Source organism: Telmatherina bonti (assembly GCF_933228915.1).
Source record: "Telmatherina bonti genome assembly, chromosome: 23".
NCBI classification, from domain to species: domain Eukaryota; kingdom Metazoa; phylum Chordata; class Actinopteri; order Atheriniformes; family Telmatherinidae; genus Telmatherina; species Telmatherina bonti.
In genome coordinates this window covers 22029250-22051849 of record NC_136632.1, presented here as the reverse complement: position 1 = coordinate 22051849, position 22600 = coordinate 22029250, and the positions used below count along the sequence as shown (strand labels likewise).

Below are 22600 nucleotides of genomic sequence, written 5' to 3'. Positions count from 1 at the left end.
CAGCTCTTACTCCAGGTCCCATTTACCAGACTGAAATCCAGGGGTGACAGAACTTTCTCTGTTGCTGCTCCTAAGATGTGGAATCGGCTTCCCCATCACATCAGAGATTGCCAATCTGTCTCCGATTTTAAGTCTGTACTTAGAACCCACTTTTTGCACTGGCATTTGATCAAACCGGAGCTTGTCCTTTATGTTTTTTAATTTAATTTTTATTCTAGCTTTTCGTTTTTAATTGCAGATTTGATTTATTTTTACTGTGCAGTGTTTAAAATGTGAAGTGTTGTTTGTTGCTTTATTGTTCAGCACTTGGGGCAGTTGTTGCTGTAAAAATGTGCTGTATAAATAAACTTGAACTGGAAACAGACGTTCAACCTCCAGCAGGACAATCAGAACCAGAACCAGAACCAGAATCAGAATCAGAATTGAAACCAGAATCAGAATCAGAATCAGATTTAGATTTAGAATTAGATTTAGATCCAGAATCAGATTTAGAATCAGAATCAGATTTATATTTAGAATCAGATTTAGATCCAGAATCAGATTTAAAATCAGAATCAGATTTATATTTAGAATCAGATTTAAATCCAGAATCAGATTTAGAATCAGCATCAGAATAAGATTTATATTTTGAATCAGATTTAGAATCAAAATCAGAATAAGATTTATATTTAGAATCAGATTTAAATCCAGAATCAGATTTAGAATCACCATCAGAATAAGATTTAGATTTAGAATCAGATTTAGAACCAGAATCAGAATAAGATTTAGATTTAGAATCAGATTTAGATCCAGAATCAGATTTAAAATCAGAATCAGATTTATATTTAGAATCAGATTTAAATCCAGAATCAGATTTAGAATCAGCATCAGAATAAGATTTATATTTTGAATCAGATTTAGAACCAGAATCAGAATAAGATTTATATTTAGAATCAGATTTAACTCCAGAATCAGATTTAGAATCACCATCAGAATAAGATTTAGATTTAGAATCAGATTTAGATTCAGAATCAGATTTAGAATCAGAATCAGATTTATATTTAGAATCAGATTTAAATCCAGAATCAGATTTAGAATCAGCATCAGAATAAGATTTAGATTTAGAATCAGATTTAGATCCAGAATCAGTATAAGATTTAGATTTAGAATCAGATTTAGATCCAGAATCAGATTTAGAATCAGAATCAGATTTATATTTAGAATCAGATTTAAATCCAGAATCAGATTTAGAATTAGCATCAGAATAAGATTTAGATTTAGAATCAGATATAGATCCAGAATCAGTATAAGATTTATATTTAGAATCAGATTTAAATCCAGAATCAGATTTAGAATCACCATCAGAATAAGATTTAGATTTAGAATCAGATTTAGAACCAGAATCAGAATAAGATTTAGAATCAGATTTAGATCCAGAATCAGATTTAAAATCAGAATCAGATTTATATTTAGAATCAGATTTAAATCCAGAATCAGATTTAGAATCAGCACCAGAATAAGATTTATATTTTGAATCAGATTTAGAACCAGAATCAGAATAAGATTTATATTTAGAATCAGATTTAAATCCAGAATCAGATTTAGAATCACCATCAGAATAAGATTTAGATTTAGAATCAGATTTAGATTCAGAATCAGATTTAGAATCAGAATCAGATTTATATTTAGAATCAGATTTAGATCCAGAATCAGATTTAGAATCAGCATCAGAATAAGATTTAGATTTAGAATCAGATTTAGATCCAGAATCAGTATAAGATTTAGATTTAAAATCAGATTTAGATCCAGAATCAGATTTAGAATCAGAATCAGATTTATATTTAGAATCAGATTTAGAATCAGCATCAGAATAAGATTTAGATTTAGAATCAGATTTAGATCCAGAATCAGTATAAGATTTAGATTTAGAATCAGATTTAGAATCAGAATCAGATTTATATTTAGAATCAGATTTAAATCCAGAATCAGCATCAGAATAAGATTTATATTTAGAATCAGATTTAGATTTAGAATCAGATTTAGAACCAGAATCAGAATAAGATTTATATTTATAATCAGATTTAGATCCAGAATAAGATTTAGAATCAGCATCAGATTTAAAATCAGAATCGGTATTATTACCATTGTCAGTGAAATGTTCCACAAACTGGGACTTTTCTTGGTGCAATAGCGCAACATGGAACATGGATCATAGATCATAGACAATAATAAAAATATAACAATGAATAAAATAAATAATAAAGACCTAAAGGATCCTCAGCATTCTACTAAAGCATCAGAAGAGAAACATTTTGCTCAACTGGTACATCAGCTGCGCCATAAACAAATACTGCAGCTTCTTGATGCAAAGAACCCAGGTTTAAATTGTTGCCTCTTTCCTGCATGTCAGGATCTGCTGAGCTCATAGAAAGCACACGCTAACAGACTTGCAGCAGAAACTTCTGCAAAACGTGGCCGTGCAAAGTACTTTTTTATTTTTAATAAGTTTCTCAGCTATTGATCTATTTAACGATCTCTTCTTTCATTCATTTCACTTTATTAATTTGGGCTATTTTCTGTAAACAAAACTCAATATTACAGGTTCACACACACAAACACACACACACAGAAAGTATTTTAACAAGCCACTGTAATATTTCAGGAACTCACAATCCAGGAAGCTCCAGTTGGGAGAAAGCCGACTGGTTGAACTGGTCCTGGGGACGCCTCTGCTCTCATCCTGCAGGGGAAACACACTGTCAGACTTCTCGCTTTGTGAAACAATCCAGCAGATGTAAAAAAGTTTGCATGGCAGAATTAATTCAGAGACAGAAGTAAAAGAGAAGAGATGAGTGTATTATTCTGAGAAGCACAGGGAGTAGCAGAAAAGAGACAAAGAGGACGATAAGAAAGCATGTCGGTTACGTGAGGAACAACCTCTCATCAGAAAGAACTGAAACTGGTTGCAAAATTCAAAAAGAAAGAAAACAAACTAAATAACAGTGATTTTTACGTTATCTGAACTCTACTAATATACATCCTCCTTTTATTTCAGGCCTGCAACACATTTTAAAAAATTCTGGACAATTTGGGGCTAATAATGAGTCTAAAAAATTTAAATCATGGTCGACATGTCCAAGCAGATGGAGTAGCATCCAAAAAAACCCCAAGAATTTCCATTTTATTAACAAATATGTACAAAAAAAGTTTTAAAATGTTTAAACTATTCCTGTGACAGAATGACTGGAAGGGTTTTGTATATTTCTCCCTCTGCGGAGCAGGATGTCAAACGTATCTGCCGTATCAAAGGCTGCAAGCTGGACAGCCATGATTTTAGATCCCTGAGACATCAATGCATCAGGATACGTCCTTCATCGGCCTTGTCCACGACAACACCAACGTCTCCGGGCTCGGAGGCATCTGGGACGGAGGGCCAAACAGTGGAAATGTGACCTGTGGTTAAACCACATCTTGCACACATCACAAAGGCATGCCTGAGAAAGAAGAGGATACTGCTGGGCATCTTTAGATATGCATGCAGTCCATCCAACTTATTCCAGTTCAGGCTGGAAGGGAAGCAGGACCTTAACCCCAGCAGTTAGCAGACGAGAGGCAGAATACACCCTGGACGGGTCACCAGTCCGTCACAGGGCCAGCACCCACTCACACTTACGCCTTGTGAGAATTTAAATCTATCCATCAGGGAGCTCCATCTCCAGTCCTGCAGATTTTAGATTCAGACTCGTAGCTTATTAACAGGCTTGTTGTGGACATTTTATTTGAGCGAGGTGTGTCGTAGCAGGAATCATCTAAAACCAGACATCCCTGCTCCTTATTGTCTCAAGGTTGTGCAGCTTTGAAAAAGCGGTAAATGTTTTAGTGGCATCTTTTTTCTGCAAAGAGTTTCAGGCCTATAATAGAAATCGGATACATATCAGCTGATAGAAAACTGGAAAGACAGAGGTTTTAGTTTCATTTTGTCTGCAATGGAAACAAAGCAATCACTCTGTTTCTCTTTCATTTTCTGTATGAGCAAACCTTGATCACAAAGGATCTTAAAGTGGGTGAAGCTTACTGTATGCAGCTTGTTATTCTATGTTATGAGCTTCATTCTACAGGGTGTAATGTTTTCTAGAGTTCACTTTAACACCCATCAACAAGTCTCTGAGTAACAGCAAAAGAACCTAAATAAATCACAAATAATGCACAAGTGTCTTTTCAGCGCTTGCAGAAAAAGACACGGTCAGTCATGTACCTGGTAGTGCACTCTGTGGCCAGTAGATGGCGCCTGGTGTAAATCCTAGCAAGCACAGCGGACAGGTTTCAAGGTTAACAAGCAGCCAAAGCATGAACATCAGGAAACTTCCATACGTTTAAATCAGTTAGCCAATGTTTCCCCACATGACACACACATCGACAGAGCATTCACAGGTCATTTACCCATCTATAAATAACAGGAAGGAGAGGATGAGGTGGCCTGGGCCATGAAATAATGATGAAGAGAAAGGAGCAGAGCAAGGAGGGGAAATTAAAGTGATGGTAAGCAGACTGATGAGGATGAAGATGAAGACTTGCCTCCTGTAATCTGTCAATATAGAGTCTGCAAGTTTCCAGGTCACAGTCTCCTCTCACCACCACAATACCAACTGGGATTGCTGGAAAACACACAAGTGGTTATTTTAGGCACCAAAATATGATGTTTTTTAACACTTGGTGGCAGCAGAATGAAGTTCTAAAAACAATATTTGCATATTATTATCTCAGAAAGCTGTGTTCAGAATAAAAAAAAACATCCAAAAATGATGCAGCTTGTCTGCTAGTGCTGCAGTTTATCCACTGTTTGCAGAAACGTTCATTCAGATGAGGATAAAAAGATGGCTCACAGATGTCTCGCAGCCGCTCTTTGTCGTACTGCAGCCTGTCGTACTCCTGGAGGCCGATCCAATTCACTCGAAGACGCAGACGATCCGGCACTGCGTGGGGACTGGAAGAAAAGCAAGTCCATGTCCGTGCGCACACACACAATTCAGACACGCCCGAGCACGCGATGATGAGGGCACGCATATGCATACATGCACACACAGACACGCATAGACACGCAAATCACAAACCAGATCTAAATTTTGTCGCGTAACTTGTAAATTTGCTTCCTCATCTGTTTAGTTTTACGCTTTCAGTTCCAGCCTGAGTGTTTCTGAACTGAGTGGGATTTTTATGATAACTACTGCCTGTAAAAATCTGCCTTTACTTGCAAAATATAGAAAGAATGAACATCCTCAAGCCAACACATTTAAAGTTTAAGAGAGAAATAAGTCCGATTGAGTCAGATGATCAGTAAAAAAGATGTCAGACAGGAAGCAAAGACATCAGAGTTTAGAAATCTCCTGTCCCCAAAGCTGAATTTACACAAATATTACCTGCAAAGAAACAAAAATCGTATCAACTGTTTCTATTTCAGTGTTTTTTGTCTCAGGCAAAACTAACATAAAACATGAAAACAGCTTTTCCATAAGCAGAGGTCATAAACATGGAGCGTGCAGGTGTAAGGGAGCAGAGCTCAGGGGAAACTAAAGGTAAACAGACTACAGCGGGAAAAGCATCGAGACAAAAGGCAGAAGCCGACTGAGAAGTGGAAAGACTCCAGCATGCTGCCATACACTCGTTCTCTCTTTTTGTTCTCTCACTGGAAACAGCACAATGAAAAGCTTCCATTCGACACAACACAGCAGGTTTGACCAACATCTGACATTTTCCCCCTTTTAGAAACATTTTATTTTCTCCTGTCCAGACCAGGAGTCGGTTCGGTGCTTTTAAGTCTGATGCAACATGAACATCACAAGAGGCTATTCATTTCCAAGACATCAAAAATGTTTTTATTATTTTTATTTCTTTGCTACAACCAGAAACAGATTAAGTTCAGCATATGTAGGAAGGAAAACAAAAAAATACACTCCTTTTTTCCTCCACATACTTAAAGAAAGATCATGTTCTTAAAAGCAAAAACTTTTTTGTAGTTAATGGCCTGTTTTTTTAATAACAGTAACAGTATCATTTCTTTCTGTGGATCAATGATCTGATTAGGAAAAAAGTAAACTCAATCTATCCACTGATAAAATATCATCATAAATTAATCACTGATGATGCAGATGTTCATATTTTTCCAGGCATTCATATTAATCAAATGAAAAAGAAATTGAATTAAAAATACGTTTTTAATCACCTGAAGTAAAATTATTTACATTTTATGTTGTTTTAATTAAGTATTTATCAGTCATTGTTGTGACTGTCATCTTTCTAATCTTATAACTACCTGAAGAAGCCTCTGACTGAACATACGTTGTTGTTTCCATTGTGTTGTAGAGCATATAAATTGTCCCTTAAGTTCAGCAGCTTGTGCAACATTATTCTGGACAATAAAGTTCCAGCAGCGCCAGATCCATCGCCAGTAAAAATAGAAAATATGGAGGAAAACTCACTGCTAACAGTAAAAAATCCCGTGTGTAGATCTTTACTGTGACATCTCCACTGCACTGCTAGATGGTAAGTTCCTGTTTTGTTTTGAACTACATTGTTAAAAATAACTATTTTTTTAGACCGAAATATTTTTTAGGCCAATTTGACATTTTTCATCCAAACAGGAACATTTAGGAAGCGATCCTTGGAGGTTCCCTGAAGGTTACAAAGCTTTTAACTTCCTGTGAATGTTCCTGTGAAGATTTCTAACCTTTAAGACACCAAAGGGGACCCGTTCCCTAAGGGTTCCCTGAAGGTTACTGCCTCTGGAAGAAGCCAGTCCCATGCTAAGGTTCACTTGTCAAATACAGAAGCAAGTCGGCTTTAGAAATTCAATTTCCCTCACAATGATGGGGTAAAAACTAAGAAAAAAATAAATAATAATAAAGTGGTTTCTGTTTCATTGCTTTAAAAAATAGTAATGATTAAGACAAAATAAGTCAGACAGAGCTGGAAACCAGATCAGAAATTTAAATGTTGGTCAAACCTGAGAAACAAAACATGACGCAGCAGCACCGACTCGTCCACTCACATGTCCACGAAGCAAAACAAGCATACGGTGACAGAGGGCTGAGGTACTTACACAGAGAAGGAGTCGGGGGGAGCAGAGAGGCGGCGCAGATCAGCTGCACACACCTTCTGAATACTACGGCCGCACACGCACACACACCCGCACAGAAGAGAGGAGGAATGTATGGCGGTGAGGACGGAAAGAAGAGGAGCAGAAGAGGAGATGACATGAGAGAGGTGGCAAGGGGAGAAAGAAAAGATGGTGAGAGATGACCAAAGAAGAGTTAATTAGAAAGAAAAGGAGGGGGGGAAAAGGAATAAAAGAGAAGGAGACAAATAAAAATAATAATCAGGAATATTCCAGGGGGATGAAATAATGAAAGAGAAAGAGGACGAGACAAAAAGAAGAGAGACAGGAGGAGGGACAGACGGAGAAAAGCCCAAAAGGTAAGTAGACAAACATTGATAGCAGAGTACAGTCACATAGCAGTAGCAGTGCCACTAGATACTGCATGAAATTGCTAGACTTTCCTGCTCCTCACATGCACATCTACTGTAGCTCGCTGACTGGTACAAACAGCTGAAAATAGACTCACATGTAAACGCACAAAGATATACAAGAACTATTAGCGCTGCAGCGATAGAGGAGTGTTAGTAGCCACCAGATATTTTATACAGAAGGATAAACTCCATACACAGCGGCTTTATCCCTGAAATAAGTCAATAAAGGTCTCCTCATCTGGCTCGGTGAAGGAAAAACCACACCGTATCACATGCCGGCGAGTCACCGGAGATAAACGCAATGCTCTTCTTCTGATTAATTTGAGTGGACAACATTACATATCCCTCCTTTGATTGTGGTTTGGCGAGCTGAAGAGACGAGGAGTGAATGCCAGCTCACGAAACAGATTGTATGACTCACTCTGCAAACCAGGCTTTTACAACACCGCTGCCCTACTTCCTCCATCTTTACACGTGTGTGCGAGTGACTCACTCGTTCAGCAGGGGCACTGAGGTGCGTCTCTTGCTCTTCTGGACCATGTTGGCCTGATTTCGAAGCGAAATGCGGAGAGTGGATGGAGCCAGTCGACAAGGCTCCCCGTCCACCTACACACACACAGATGATTGATGAAAGGAGAAAAAAGCAGGTTACGTTGTGCTTGAGCCGTGAGTGTCATCATGATGCAGCAGAAGGGTTTCACAACAAATTATTGTGATTTCCATTGTTTTCTTTAAGCTTCTCTTCTTACAAGTGATGTTATTGTTTACAGAAAATAAACAATCAATATGTTACAGAAAAGCAAAGCCATGTTTACCACTGTGTTACACCACGTTTCTCTAAATGTTATAGTTTGGGATCAGAGGTGATGAATTACTGAAGTTTACTGTTGGAGAAATTTACATTCGCACTTGATTTAAATAACAATTTTCAGACAAATGTTATTTAAAGCGCTTTATAAAAGGAAAGAGATGTAAACAAACAGGCCTAGAGATTAGAAATAATTTAGAAGAAAGGTACGAGCATAAAAATCAGTTTAAATTTATTCTGAAAGTTGCACCAGAGACTCATATTGTGTGTTTATAAAGACTTTGCAGAACCAGTCTGACTCCAGGTGAAGGTTAGTTTAGGCTACAGTCTGATAACGGCTTACTTCTTATTGAGATCAGGGTTAGTTTCCACTACTTTGAACTGTTTTCATGCATGCACCGGTCACAGGTTCAGTCTGAGTTGGGAGCTGAGAACTTGAGTAGAGTAAAAAAGCTCTTGGAGGAGGAATGAATTGTAAAAACAGCTGCAGACTCACAGACTCTGCTGAACCTGTTTTCCTGCTGCAGCATAATAAATGACATTAAAAACAAGTGGAGATCTGTGGATTTATTTCTCCTTGATGATTTTATGGTCAGTTTTTGCAACATAACTCTTGTATGTGGCTTTCATCTCCTTCCCTTTCAGGTCTTTACAGAACAAAAACAGTCATATCCCAAACACTGGTACGGGAATCATTCCTGCCATCAGACTCTTTAAATCATCTCTATCTGTCACACATAACTGCATTAATGCATCATCTCTACAAACCTACCGGTATTCAGTCATATTAACCGTGTTTAATTTTTTATGTCATTTCTATGCTATGTCAATATTTGCTGCTATGTGTGTGTATATAGGATCTATCTATCTATTTATCTGTCTATCTATCTATTTATACTGTATGTACAGTATTTATATTTATACAATTCAATTTCCCTATTGTGATAAATAAAGTAAATCTTATCTTATTTTGAAATATTACAGATGAAAAATCTTGACGTATATTTTGCTCAAAGATCTTTGAATCAACTTTTCTTTCGATGTAAACACTGACATCATGTCATAAAACTGATACTTAAAAGGTTTGAAAAAAATGAATAACTAGTTGGCTGATAAATTCAAGCATAAAAATCTGAAAGAGAAAATATAATTTAAATATTTCACAGCAGTTTTTGTCCACTAATGACCTAAAAGGGTCGTAAATGTGTCAGTAGTTTTATGTTAATATTTAAGTTAAATTAAGGTAAACATATTTCTACAGAAAAAGACACATATGAACCCGAATGTTGCAAACTTGAGGGTAAAATGACCAGAAAGAACAAAAAAGTTCATTATTACCAACAGGAGTTAAATGTTTTCTGACTCGTGTAATGTGAAGCCTATTTACATATTTTTGTTGATAATTGTGCCTAATAAAGAAAGTATGTTGCAAGTCTATGCAGCTGGCAGGTCGCGTTTATGAAGCCATGATGGTATAATTTATGTTGATTGTTACTGGATTTGTTTAGAAGAAAAAGGAAGACTTAATGGCTGCACATGTCACCCCAACACACACAGCTCAGTACCTATAATGTCCTCTTACATGTAAGTCACTTATGCCATGAGCACTAATGCAGCTCCAAACATAGCAGGTCTGCCAGATGGCCCCTCTCCTCTGCAGCCTGGAGGACACAGTGACCATGACTCCTAAATTCAATCTTAGATTTTTATTGGTCACATTTCCACTTCAGCTCAGTCCATCATCTTTAATAAAGTCAGGACACAGTCAGACAGCAGCTTGCCTTACAGTCTAAGCTGCTATTTAAAAGCAGTATTTCCTACTAAAAGTGCTTGAAATACATGTAATAGAGCTCAATATAAATATTAATGTAATAGAATGAAATATATATGACAAGGTAGGATGAAAATTACAGGATTTATAGTTAAAGGTAGCAAGCCTGCATGATAAATGTCCTACTAAACCCAGAGCGAACATATATAATGAATTTACAGCTACCCGGTGATTCTCAGAATCTCAGCAGGAAACTCAGGTTTTTAATGATGTTTTAAAACTTAAACGCTGCAAAAAGAGAGAAATGTTGAGCTTCATAGTTTTGTAGAAATTCTGCAGGACCAAACAGGAACAGGAAAAATAAAAACAAACAACCCAAAAATCCATGTGGCCATGCGGCTACATGGCTTCATGGCAACATGGCTACATGACTTCATGGCTCCATGGCTACATGACTTCATGGCTACATGGCTACATGACTTCATGGCTCCATGGCTACATGACTCCATGACTCCATGACTCCATGGCTACATGACTTCATGGCTACATGGCTACATGACTTCATGGCTTCATGGCTTCATGGCTACATGGCTACATGGCTACATGACTTCATGGCTACATGGCAACATGGCTACATGGCTTCATGGCTTCATGGCTTCATGGCTTCATGGCTTCATGGCTTCATGGCTACATGGCTTCATGGCTACATGGCTACATGGCTTCATGGCTACATGGCTACATGACTTCATGGCTTCATGGCTTCATGGCTACATGGCTACATGGCTACATGACTTCATGGCTACATGGCTACATGACTTCATGGCTTCATGGCTACATGGCTACATGGCTTCATGGCTTCATGGCTTCATGGCTTCATGGCTACATGGCTTCATGGCTTCATGGCTACATGGCTACATGGCTACATGGCTTCATGGCTACATGGCTTCATGGCTACATGGCTACATGGCTACATGGCTACATGGCTACATGACTTCATGGCTTCATGGCTTCATGGCTTCATGGCTTCATGGCTTCATGGCTACATGACTTCATGGCTACATGGCTTCATGGCTACATGGCTTCATGGCTACATGTCTACATGGCTACATGGCTTCATGGCTACATGGCTACATGACTTCATGGCTACATGGCTACATGGCTACATGACTTCATGGCTTCATGTCTACATGGCTACATGGCTACATGGCTTCATGGCTACATGGCTTCATGGCTACATGTCTACATGGCTACATGGCTACATGACTTCATGGCTACATGGTTTCATGGCTCCATGGCTCCATGGCTACATGGCTACATGGCTACATGGCTTCATGGCTACATGGCTTCATGGCTACATGTCTACATGGCTACATGGCTACATGGCTACATGACTTCATGGCTACATGGCTTCATGGCTACATGTCTACATGGCTACATGGCTTCATGGCTACATGGCTACATGACTTCATGGCTACATGGCTTCATGGCTACATTACTTCATGGCTACATGACTTCATGGCTACATGTCTACATGGCTACATGGCTACATGACTTCATGGCTACATGACTTCATGGCTACATGTCTACATGGCTACATGGCTACATGGCTACATGACTTCATGGCTACATGGCTTCATGGCTACATGGCTTCATGGCTACATGTCTACATGGCTACATGGCTTCATGGCTTCATGGCTACATGGCTTCATGGCTACATGGCTACATGGCTACATGGCTACATGACTTCATGGCTACATGACTTCATGGCTACATGTCTACATGGCTACATGGCTACATGGCTTCATGGCTACATGGCTTCATGGCTACATGGCTTCATGGCTACATGGCTTCATGGCTACATGTCTACATGTTTACATGGCTACATGACTTCATGGCTACATGGCTTCATGGCTACATGACTTCATGGCTACATGTCTACATGGCTACATGGCTACATGGCTTCATGGCTACATGGCTTCATCACTATATGACTTCATGGCAACATGGCAACATGGCTACATGGCTTCATGGCTACATGGCTTCATCACTATATGACTTCATGGCAACATGGCTACATGGCTTCATCACTATATGACTTCATGGCAACATGGCTACATGGCTTCATGGCTACATGGCTTCATCACTATATGACTTCATGGCAACATGGCTACATGGCTACATGGCTACATGACTTCATGGCTACATGTCTACATGTCCATATGATTTCATGGCAACATGGCGACATGGCATAAGCTATTATAGCTTATTGCTGAAGAACATTCAATGGAAACACCTGCAAGTTGTAATTTTATAAATGTTAAATAAAGGAAAGACAGCGTATGTTATCTGTTATATCCACTGGGGTATGGAGAAGGGGCATGGTTAGATGAGTTTATGGTTATTCCTGCTCCTCATCTCGGCGTTTTTGGTTTGTTTCTCATCTACAAAGATTTCTCATGTTTTTCTCTTAATGATATAATGAAGCACAGATGATAAAAATGCTTCATTGTTGAGTCTGAAATGTCCTCTGGGTCATCTGTTTCTGATGCAACTGTACAGTAAATGTGTGGTGCAGGAAAATGCGTGTAAACACCTGGACAGGTACAGTCTTGTAGGTGGTGAGGACGACTTCTCTGCACTGGTGAAGTCTTTCCCCGTGTCCGCCAACCTGTAGCGCAGCCTGGTGGACAACAGACAGACTTCTTTCACAAGACAACAGAGAAAAAGAAACAAAAACGCTGAAGATTTCTTCTTTTTCTTACCAGCGAGGCCATTGTAAAGCCGATAACCTCAATGCAGCCATCGTCATGGCGCTGCGGCTCAAAGTCCCGATGGTCGCCGGTGTTTCCCCACGGCATGGTGCCAGCGCAGTACCTGCACATGAGTGACAACATTTCAGACTGGAAACATGTGGTTCTTCACACAATATTAACAGCAAATCAGCATTTCTAACACATCAGACTGGATTCTCACTTAAAAAGAGGCTAAACTGGACTGGCACCAGTCTGCATTGGTGAACAAAATCCACCCACAATGGCTCTGTTACAGGAGTTTCATCAGTTGGCTTGACTAGAGAGCTGACCATGTCTTAATTTTATGTCTTTTGGACTGCTCGCCCACTCCAGCGGGAAAAGCTGAATAATTATAATTAGATTGAACTTTTGATCATGTAATACGATATATGGTTCTGTCTGATATTCAGTTCAGCATTAAAGGCATGACCACATCCAATAAATCCAGGCAACTCTAATGTAAATTAAAGGCTGTTTAAGTCATATCCAGAACAATGAGGCACTTAGCATGATTTATGACCATACAATGTGGAAACTTCTCCAACATTAATACTTGATTTAATCTATCATTTTATTCAGGGAAAGTGTTTTTTCTTCAAGGATTCTAAACATTAAAATATCACTTTATTTTAAGTGGGAGAAAGGCATGTAAACACACTTCAAACCTACACAATACATATCAACTAGAAATCCTTCATCCATCAAGAAAACAAGTTTTTACAGAAGAAAAACAAACAATCTGTAGTTTAATTTTAGTCCGACATCATAAGTTCCTGCAGGTTTTCTGGTATCGACTGTCTTTCTCACACTGATTAGAGCTTGTTATGAACAGCCCTTATTGTTTACACTCTTCAAAAACCATCCCTGCTGCCATATTTTCTGCCTTTAGAGGATTTTCTTTCTCACTATTAGCTGTTTTGCCCCAACTGGCATTGCAGTACTTGACTTATTAATGCCTGACTTCGCTCCAAAAACCAGCTACTCATCAACTCATACATGGTGTGCTATTACTCTGAATAAATGACCAATTTAAAGAGCCAATCATCCAACATTTTAACATCTAAAACCTGTTGAAAACTCTTTACTTCAGAAAAAGCTTTTAATTTGTTATTTTAAGTCCTTTGGTTCTGTATTCGAAAGTAGTAAACTTTGTTTTTTTAGGTTAAGGACAAGTTTTGTTAGAAGAAATGTCTGTTCAGAGGACTTCTTTCAGCTGCACTGCTGAACATACATGTGTGTGTGTGTGTGTGTGTGTGTGTGTGTGTGTGTGTGTGTGTGTGTGTGTGTGTGTGTGTGTGTATATATATATATATATATATATATATATATATATATATATATATATATATATATATATATATATATATATATATATATATGTATATATACATACTGCTGTGATGTCATCAGGAGATGACGACATGCACAGAAAGTCATCAGTGTAGATTAAATCGACGAAAGGGTAGAAGAAGAAGGGCAGCTACCCTGTGGTACACCAGAATTTACAGAATATGGAAAACAGCCCATTTATAGATACAGACTGATTTATTTCTGAGTGTGTAGGTTAGATGTAATTTATTTAACCAAGCAGAGCTCTTCGATCCAAAGACTCTGGTCAACTAGTCCAGACCACAGTCCAGACTAAACACGGAGAAGCGGCATTTAGCTGTTACGCTGCAAACAAGTGGAATAATCTGCCAGTGGAGATTAAACTTTCATCAAATGTAGAAACTTTTAAATCCAGGTTAAAAACATTTCTTTTCTCATGCGCCTATGCATGACATCTGCACAGTAACTTTTACTTAATTCTACTTTTAATTAGTTTAATATAATTTATGATTTTATTATGATTTTGTTATTTGTATTTTCTTTTATGCTTTTTTTTTCTGTAATACTTTTAATGTTTCATGTAAAGCACTTTGAATTGTCCTGTACATGAAAAGTGCTATACAAATAAACTTGCCTTTCCTTATTTTAGTGCAGTTTAGACAAAACTCTCAACAAGTTTCTCAGTGAATAAATCAAGGTGCACCAGATCAAGTGTGTCTCTAAATCAATAAGTCAAGTACAAACTGTATTAGCATCTGTTTAAACCAGAGGCAGCCGTCTCCACAAGTGGCGCAGATAAAAACAAAACACTTCAGCAGGCATGTTGACGGTTTCAATCATTTTCCCAGCACAGGAAACAACTATTATCAAGTGTTGGCTTGTTTCCATGTTTTTTTGGGAGCACAAACCGGTTCTCGCCTCTGTTTTATTTTACCCACCTTGGAATGTTGAGAAAAACTATGCACTGAAATTTCAGCTCCTGGATCTTGGGTGTTAGGTCCGTGCCGTCACACTGGGAAAGACAGAAAAAGGAGAAAACTGGTTGTTTGAGTCATTTCTTGATTTAAGGCCAGATATCCTGCTTCCTTTCATTATCAGAGAGTTGATTTGGTTCTAAATGGTGTTCTGTTGGTGATTTTGCTGGTTTTGATGCACTCGCTCTTGTTTTTATCTAGTTTTGATGAGAAAACTGGAACAAAAGAGGCTGATGCACGTTGAGATTTGCATCACAGTCAGCTCTCTACAGGATGCTCTTCATCTTCTAAATCAAACACCTGCATCATTTCTCAGCCAAGAAACAAATACTTTCAGGAATATGCGTTTAGAGGAATGATTAAATAATTATAACCTTCATTAAAAGTAAATAAGAACAAAAATCAGGAAGAAAATGGAAGCTGCATTTTTGAGTGAGTGAAACATCCCAGCTTTATGATGGACATGAAAACACCAGCAGCTAAAAACACTCCACTATCTCCTCCTGATCGAAGAGCATTGGCTAAAAAGTCCACTTCTTGGCTGTTTTAGGATCTTTTTGAGCCTCTTTCACAGGAACACATGCATTTGTTTTAGCTTCAAGATGAATGTCTTCAGTGCAACTGCAGGCTTGACGGTGAAAAAGAAACAGTAGTGAAGTTGGAGGTTTTTAAATATCAAAAGAAGAAAACTACATGAATGTTGCCTGCTGGGATCCGTCTCCTAGAAAATACACCGAATAATAAACTTGTTACTCAAGTTGGTGTCCAGAGTGATGTAATAAAAGGAAGAAAACTCATTAAATGTGTTATTTTTAGACCTTTTGTGCCAGTTTATCACATTTTGCTAAAGGTTAAATCATCAACCTACAGTTGCTGCTCCAGTTCTCAGTGTTCAGGAGGCCCTGCTGAGGTTTTATAGCTTCACTGAGGGACACCTCAGCCTGACCAGCGCTAAAGAGCAGTTGAAGGACGGCTTGTTTAATCACCCGGTTCAACCTGCGGCTGAGACATGGCGACATGGAAGACGATACGGGCCGAGAGAGAGAGTGTGTGTTAACACTCACCACCACTCTGACGTGCTTGGACAAATCCCTGGAGCTCCTCTGGAGGAAATCTGAGAAGGCAGCCTGCACACAAACACACAAACACAAGTGTGTAAACAGAGGAAAATGGACTCAATTAAACAGAATTACAGCTCATCACATTTCCCTCGTGAAAATGCGATCGTTCCCATGCACGCTTCCGCTCCAACTCCTTCCCATCATGTCGTCCTTACACCTCACACCTTTTACCGGCTGTCGGATGAATCACATGAGCTACAAATTTAACTCCCTTCTTCTATGTTTGACACTTTAGATTTATTTTCATAGAAGTTACAGTTGTGCTCATATTTATTCATCCCCTTTCATTAAAGAAGGAAAAAAAACAGCTGCCTGTAAAATAAGATGAAATTGACTAAAGTAATAATAAATAAAAAAATTATTTTCTAATTCTGGTTCAATGGAAATATATTTTTTAAAAAAGCAAACAAATCAAATAATTTATTACATATTACATCACTCATAAACTAATATTTAGTTGAACAATCCTTTAATGTTTCCGCTCCAGTCAGGTGTTTTCTGTTCCTCTCAGTCAGACTTCTGCACCTGTTGACAGGTATTTTGTCCCACTGTTCAACAGAAAAGTGCTCGAATTTGTCCAGGACCAATTTGTTTGTTTGTTTTTTCTTTCTTTCTTAAACTTAATTAAATGAAAAAACTGTCTTATATTACTAAATTATATTTTTGCAAATTTTTAGTTATTGTTCCTTTTTTGAGTGACTGTTGTAAATTCAGCCTTTTCTTTCATGAAACGGTATGAATACATATGAGCACAACTGTAAAAAGAAAGTCCATCTCTCTGAAAGCGGCATGCATCTAGAAAACAACTGATTTCTTGTTGAATAATTATATTTTCTCTTTAAGACATGTTTATATTCTTTCTTGCATTTCTGAAAGTTCCCTTTTCATTCCTCCTACACAAGTGTGTGTCATTACAACAAAGAAAAAGAAGAGCTTTTCTCTGTGTGGGAGACTCACTCCTGCATAGAACATCTTGTTGCGGAAGCGGCTGTTGAACTTCTCCGGGTTGGCCTCTGGACGACAAGCAGGGAGGCAGATAGAAATATGTTAAACATGCTGCGAACACGGTGGGATTAAAAGTTTCACTAAAACTTTGAATGACATGGAATATGTGTATAGATAAAAAAAAAAAAGGCACTGAAAACAGATTTCACAGACCTCTGGACTCGTGGAACTCCAGGGTGACGTGAGCATCGAAGCCCAGACTGAAGTAGTTGTTGAACACATTCAGGGGAAGCTGCAGCCACACAGGAAATATTACAGCGAGTGTTTTTGCATGAATATCCTGGTAAAGCTCCAGCTGTGTCCATCTGCCTACTCATACTCATTTAAGCTGACATTTCAGAAAACAAAGTGTTTATTTGTTTTATTGTGTCGATTTGATCTGAAGGTAAGCTGTTTACTGCTACTGTTAATCACTTCTTGCTGTTCTTGTTGCTTAATAAAATAGTTTTACAGCAGTGAGTCACACCGGAGAAACTACAGGAAGTGCACGTTAACAAGCTTTGTGTTTTTATGCACAAGATCTGTTATAAATACAACAGCAGAAGCTAATGCAATGTGCATGCTTTAAAAGGTGATCAGACCTGCTTAACCTGAGCTTTTATTTATTAAAACAATACTGGATCACTTAGAAGCTCTGCAAAAAGTCACTCTGACCTTCTGTGTGCCATCCTCCGGCTGAACAGAGCTCTTCTCCACAAGGAGGTTCCACCTGTCGAGCTGCACCACCGAACCATCTTCTACATGACACAAAACCTTGGACACCGGCTCATCGGTGTAACCCTGTAAAAATACATTTCAAGTATGTGAAACGGTTTGCAGTTTGAGGTGTTTTCAAGCTGAATTTAACACCGTCCTGTAAATGAGTCTGTTGACCTGTGTTCTTTATGAAATGGTTGTTTGTAAGCAAAACGGGGACCGAAATGAAAAACTTTGACCAATTGTCTTGCTTGTAAAAGTGTTTCATGCCCCGTCTGTAAACATAAAGTATGCAAACGTCGAGGATTAGACACTAAAATAAAGGTAGGAAATAAAATATCTGAATCAAGTTTCACTGTTTTAATGGATTAATGATCATGCAGAGATTTCTGTAGACCTGAGAAGCAGAGTGTTAGACCCTTACAGGGCTCTGCCACGGACACGACCACTCCACTCAGCCTCCAGCCTCCAGTCTCCTGATTACTAATCAATCAAACCTCTTCCACATTTCTTCTCCAGCTTTATATACAGCAGCTCTTCAGTCTGTCATTGTCGGACATTGTAAATGCTCCGGTATTTTCCCGCCATGACTCACACACACACCTACCCAGAAGATTGTTTTTTTGGCTCGATTTCCTGGTTCTGATCCCTGCTCGATTCCTGGACTCCTCGTCTCGACATCCCGCCTGTTTACCCCTTGCCTGTCTCACGGATCATCCCATAAGCTGTCTCACCAACAGCTTTTCATCAAACACCTGTTTGGTGAATAAACCTGTTAAATCTTCTGTCTGTCTTGAGTCCTTTGTCACATGGAGCTGCTGGTGCTCATCAAGGTGGAAAAGGTTACAAAAACGACCCCATTACTCCAACGTCAGAGATACTGTGTGCTGGAGAGGAAACCTGACTCAACTGCTACCCAACAAGCAAAGATCAAACCCAGAACAGGTGAAATCAGTCTGAGGATTACTGGAAAACTAAAATGAAGGTCACTGTGTGTAGTTTACTGAAGACTGTGTGGACGAGCCAGAACACTGGATTTAATGTTTTCCTTCCATTGTTGATGAAACAATAAATTCTGAGTCCTACAAACATATTCTAGTAGAAAATGTCACAACATCCATCAGTGAATCAAGCAAGAAAACAACTGGAAACTTGAATCCTTAGAGACTAAAATCTGGAGAAACAGGAGTAAAACCAAACACAATACTTTCAGCTTTTCTGTTTTACTCTGCTCTTCATGTACTTTAAATCAAACTGCGCTTTTGGTCATGTTTAGACTATCTACTCAGGAGGGATGTTTGTGAGCTTTTTCCCTCCATTCAGTGCCTTTAAAGTTCAGTTTCAGTCATGCAGCATCTCCTTAATAACCTGGAAATTATTCCCTTGCAGTCTTCAATGCAGCCTACTGAAGGCTGGACATGTAGACGTTCCAATCTCCACATTTATTTAATTAGTTAATATTTGAATTAGGCAAGAAGGTGAAACATGCTCAGATGCCAAATCACACACACGCAGTCCCACCGGGACGTTTAAACTAAAGCTAAAACTGATGCGGTTTCCAGTTTGACACGTATCTTTCCACAGCAGAATATTTGCCTCTGAGCCCCAAGACAGTTCACACCGGAGAAGGTGAATGTGTCCACAACATGCGACCATCAGCTGTTTCTACACAGTTAAGCTCCTTTAAAAATTATTCTAATTTCTTCAAGTTCCCTGAACTGCTCAGCAGCTGATGTGTCTTGTATGTAACGTGGCTGTTTCAAGTGCTTCAGCTTCACACAGACGTATTACAAAACAGGAAATGTTTTAAAACTTAAATAAAAAAACTGTGATTATTGGAGCTGGGGGACTGACGGCTGGGAATCACTGACAGGTGTTTAACGCTTCATGTTTTTTTTTATCACTTCCTTTCTTTCATATTCAGCATGAAACTATTTTTTTTTTGGTAATGTAACAGAATGGAGGTCTTGGTTCATACCAGAAGGACAATTTTAGGTTAAAATTTCTAACTTCAAGGTATTTCATTGAGCGCCCTAAAAAGGGGTTAAAATGTGGAAAAAGTTTGTTTAAGCTTAAAAGATAGAAAAAAAGGGACTATAACAAATAAAAAGAGGTTGTGAGGTGTCATTAGGAGAATTAGGTGGAAGGAGGAAGTTCTGGGAAAGATGGGAAACGACGTGTTCCTGACGCAGATGTGGTCTCTCAGTAATCTTTCTGGCTAATGTGAATACAAGACGTGGAAACACTTTAAAAGTGAACAAAAGAAAGAGTGGAAAAGATAGAGAGAGGATTTAATAACTGACTTTCCATTAAGTGACGCTTGACTCCAGAACAGCTTTTAAAGTGGAGTCGCCACACACATTACCTCATTTCACACACAAATGAAAAGATTTTGCAGTAACACACACCTGACACCTCACCTCATCCTCTTTATCATTCATGTCTGTCTAACTCCAACCCCCCCCCTCGACATCTCATCTGACACTGAGGCAGGTCTCATCTTTCACCAGAGCTTTCCATCCTCTGTCGTTGGCTTCTGATTCCCTTTTTCCCTCCGGACAGGGTCAAGAAATAAACACACACACACACACAGACACACACACACACACACACACACACACAGACACACACACACACACACACACACACACACACACACACACACACACACACACACACACACACAATGAGCTGATGACGACAGAGCTGATCTGCAGGGTCTCCTCTGAGCTGCTGCCAGACATAGTCATGATTTTCATCACTTCACAGGACATCTTTTTTAAACCTGGAACGGCTTGTCAAATCTAAAACACTGAACCTAAACTCAGTCACCAGTTTCAGTCGTTCATGTGACGCTACTTTCGTCTGCATTTGGACGCAGATCCTCAGCATCAGAACATGTGTGATACAAGGACGCTCACAATGGCAGCAGCACGTCGCACAACGATCACACTCACACAGAGAGAAGAACAGATGCAGCAGCGTGTAACACAACTGAGTGTCAGGAAGAGACGAGAAAAGGAAAGAAAGGAAGTGAGAAGAACAGGAAGACAAGAGGAAAAAAGCCAAAAATGGAGGGAGAAGAAAGTAGCAAAACAAAAACAAAAGGACAAATTCAGAGCAGGGTAAGGAGAAGAGAAGGAAATTTTAACGGGGAAATTAAAAGTAAAGACAGGAGATGTGAGTACACAGGAGAGGAAAACAAATTGTAAAAAAGCTTTAAAGTCAGAAAAACCAAAAAAACCAAAAGTTTGCATATGGCTGAAACAAATTTCCTCTCATCCCATCTTTTCCCAACACTTCAGGAAGACTCCAGAGCTGACAAGGACACGTTTCATGTCCCTGCCTCATCAGCAGAGTTTGACAAGACTGATTTTTTTTTAAGTCTTTGCAGCTGAAAAGTAAATGTGACCGAAGCTCTGCAACAGCGGCTCCTTCACTCTGGAGCTCCCTTCCTCTTAGATCTCCTTTAAAAAGCAGCTAAAAACCAGCTTCTGCTCAGTTTTATGACTTTTTATCTGTTTTATTGGGAAGCACTTTGTGGTTTTTATCTTGGAAGATGCTACAGAGACGATGTTACTGAATGGGTTTGCTCTCATGCAAATTAATATTTTAATGATAAAACTCTGCTTACCTGCTATTAGTTAAATTTAATTTTAATACATCTGTAATAAAATACAGTTTAGGCCACATTAAGGAGGAAATAGAAGACTGAACAATGTGACTTCCAGACTCATCCAGAGAGATATTTGATGCTTTATTATGACTACAAATTGACATAAATTGGTGTCCAGGGAATGAAAAAGCTTCTTACAAAAGACCAAAACAGCAGATATTTCATCTGGACTGCAACCTGCCTGCATGTTTCAAACACCTCCACTTTGTAGGATGACTCGTTTTCCTTTTTTAGAGATCCAGAAAAAAAAGTGAAAAAGCACTTACTTGTGTTGCAAACGACTGAGACTAAAACTTAACTCCCTAATTTGCTCATGAGAACCACCAGACTGATTGCTGGCTGCGTTAAAAGAAATATTTCACTCATTTAAAAATGTAATAATCTAAAGCAACAGCTGGTGAATAAATGAACATTCATTAAACACTGAATATGTCCAGAGATGTGATGGTTTCAGAAGCTTAAATGTGCCTTTTTGACGGTAATTTTGTGCTTTTAAGCTGAGAGCGGACAAAGGGAATTACAGGAAACTTCGATAACGTCAACAGAAACTGTGCCGCTCTTCATGTTGTGCTTTGAGGCGGTCAGACAGGGTTCAAATGTCACGGCTTAGAGGATAAAATGGACAGGATGAGAGCTCAGACATCCTGGAATGTGACTGAGTAACTCTGCAGTTCCCAGAGGTGTTGGAGGTGAATAATAGATATATTTTCACAGCACATGTCAAGTTTCACAGATTTCTTCAGCCTTTAAAAAGCACTGGAAAGATATCTGGTCTCAGAAATGCCTTAAAAAGAGAATAGATCATTTTGGTTTGCTTTTCTTTAAAGCATGCTAACATCCCCTCCTCCTGCAAAGGGATGAGCTGAGAGCCACTGAACAGGAGGAGACGGTTATGTCCCGTCACACTCGCTCAACTCTGCGACAG

At 38.8% G+C, this 22600-nt stretch overlaps 1 protein-coding gene across 1 annotated transcript in view; it reads right to left on the bottom strand.

Annotated features, from left to right (window-relative positions):
- dgki (diacylglycerol kinase, iota) overlaps positions 1-22600 on the bottom strand; it is a 105771-nt gene that overhangs the window by 8701 nt on the left and 74470 nt on the right. The window contains exons 14-26 of the mRNA XM_079262898.1: positions 17958-18083; positions 17457-17535; positions 17256-17311; positions 16242-16304; positions 15142-15215; positions 12845-12956; positions 12676-12762; positions 7997-8109; positions 7076-7138; positions 4863-4963; positions 4555-4634; positions 4235-4279; positions 2650-2719 (exon numbers count right to left, since the gene is read on the bottom strand). Coding sequence (XP_079119024.1) covers positions 2650-2719; positions 4235-4279; positions 4555-4634; positions 4863-4963; positions 7076-7138; positions 7997-8109; positions 12676-12762; positions 12845-12956; positions 15142-15215; positions 16242-16304; positions 17256-17311; positions 17457-17535; positions 17958-18083 — 1069 coding nt within the window. The remainder of the gene's footprint in view (positions 1-2649; positions 2720-4234; positions 4280-4554; positions 4635-4862; positions 4964-7075; positions 7139-7996; positions 8110-12675; positions 12763-12844; positions 12957-15141; positions 15216-16241; positions 16305-17255; positions 17312-17456; positions 17536-17957; positions 18084-22600) is intronic.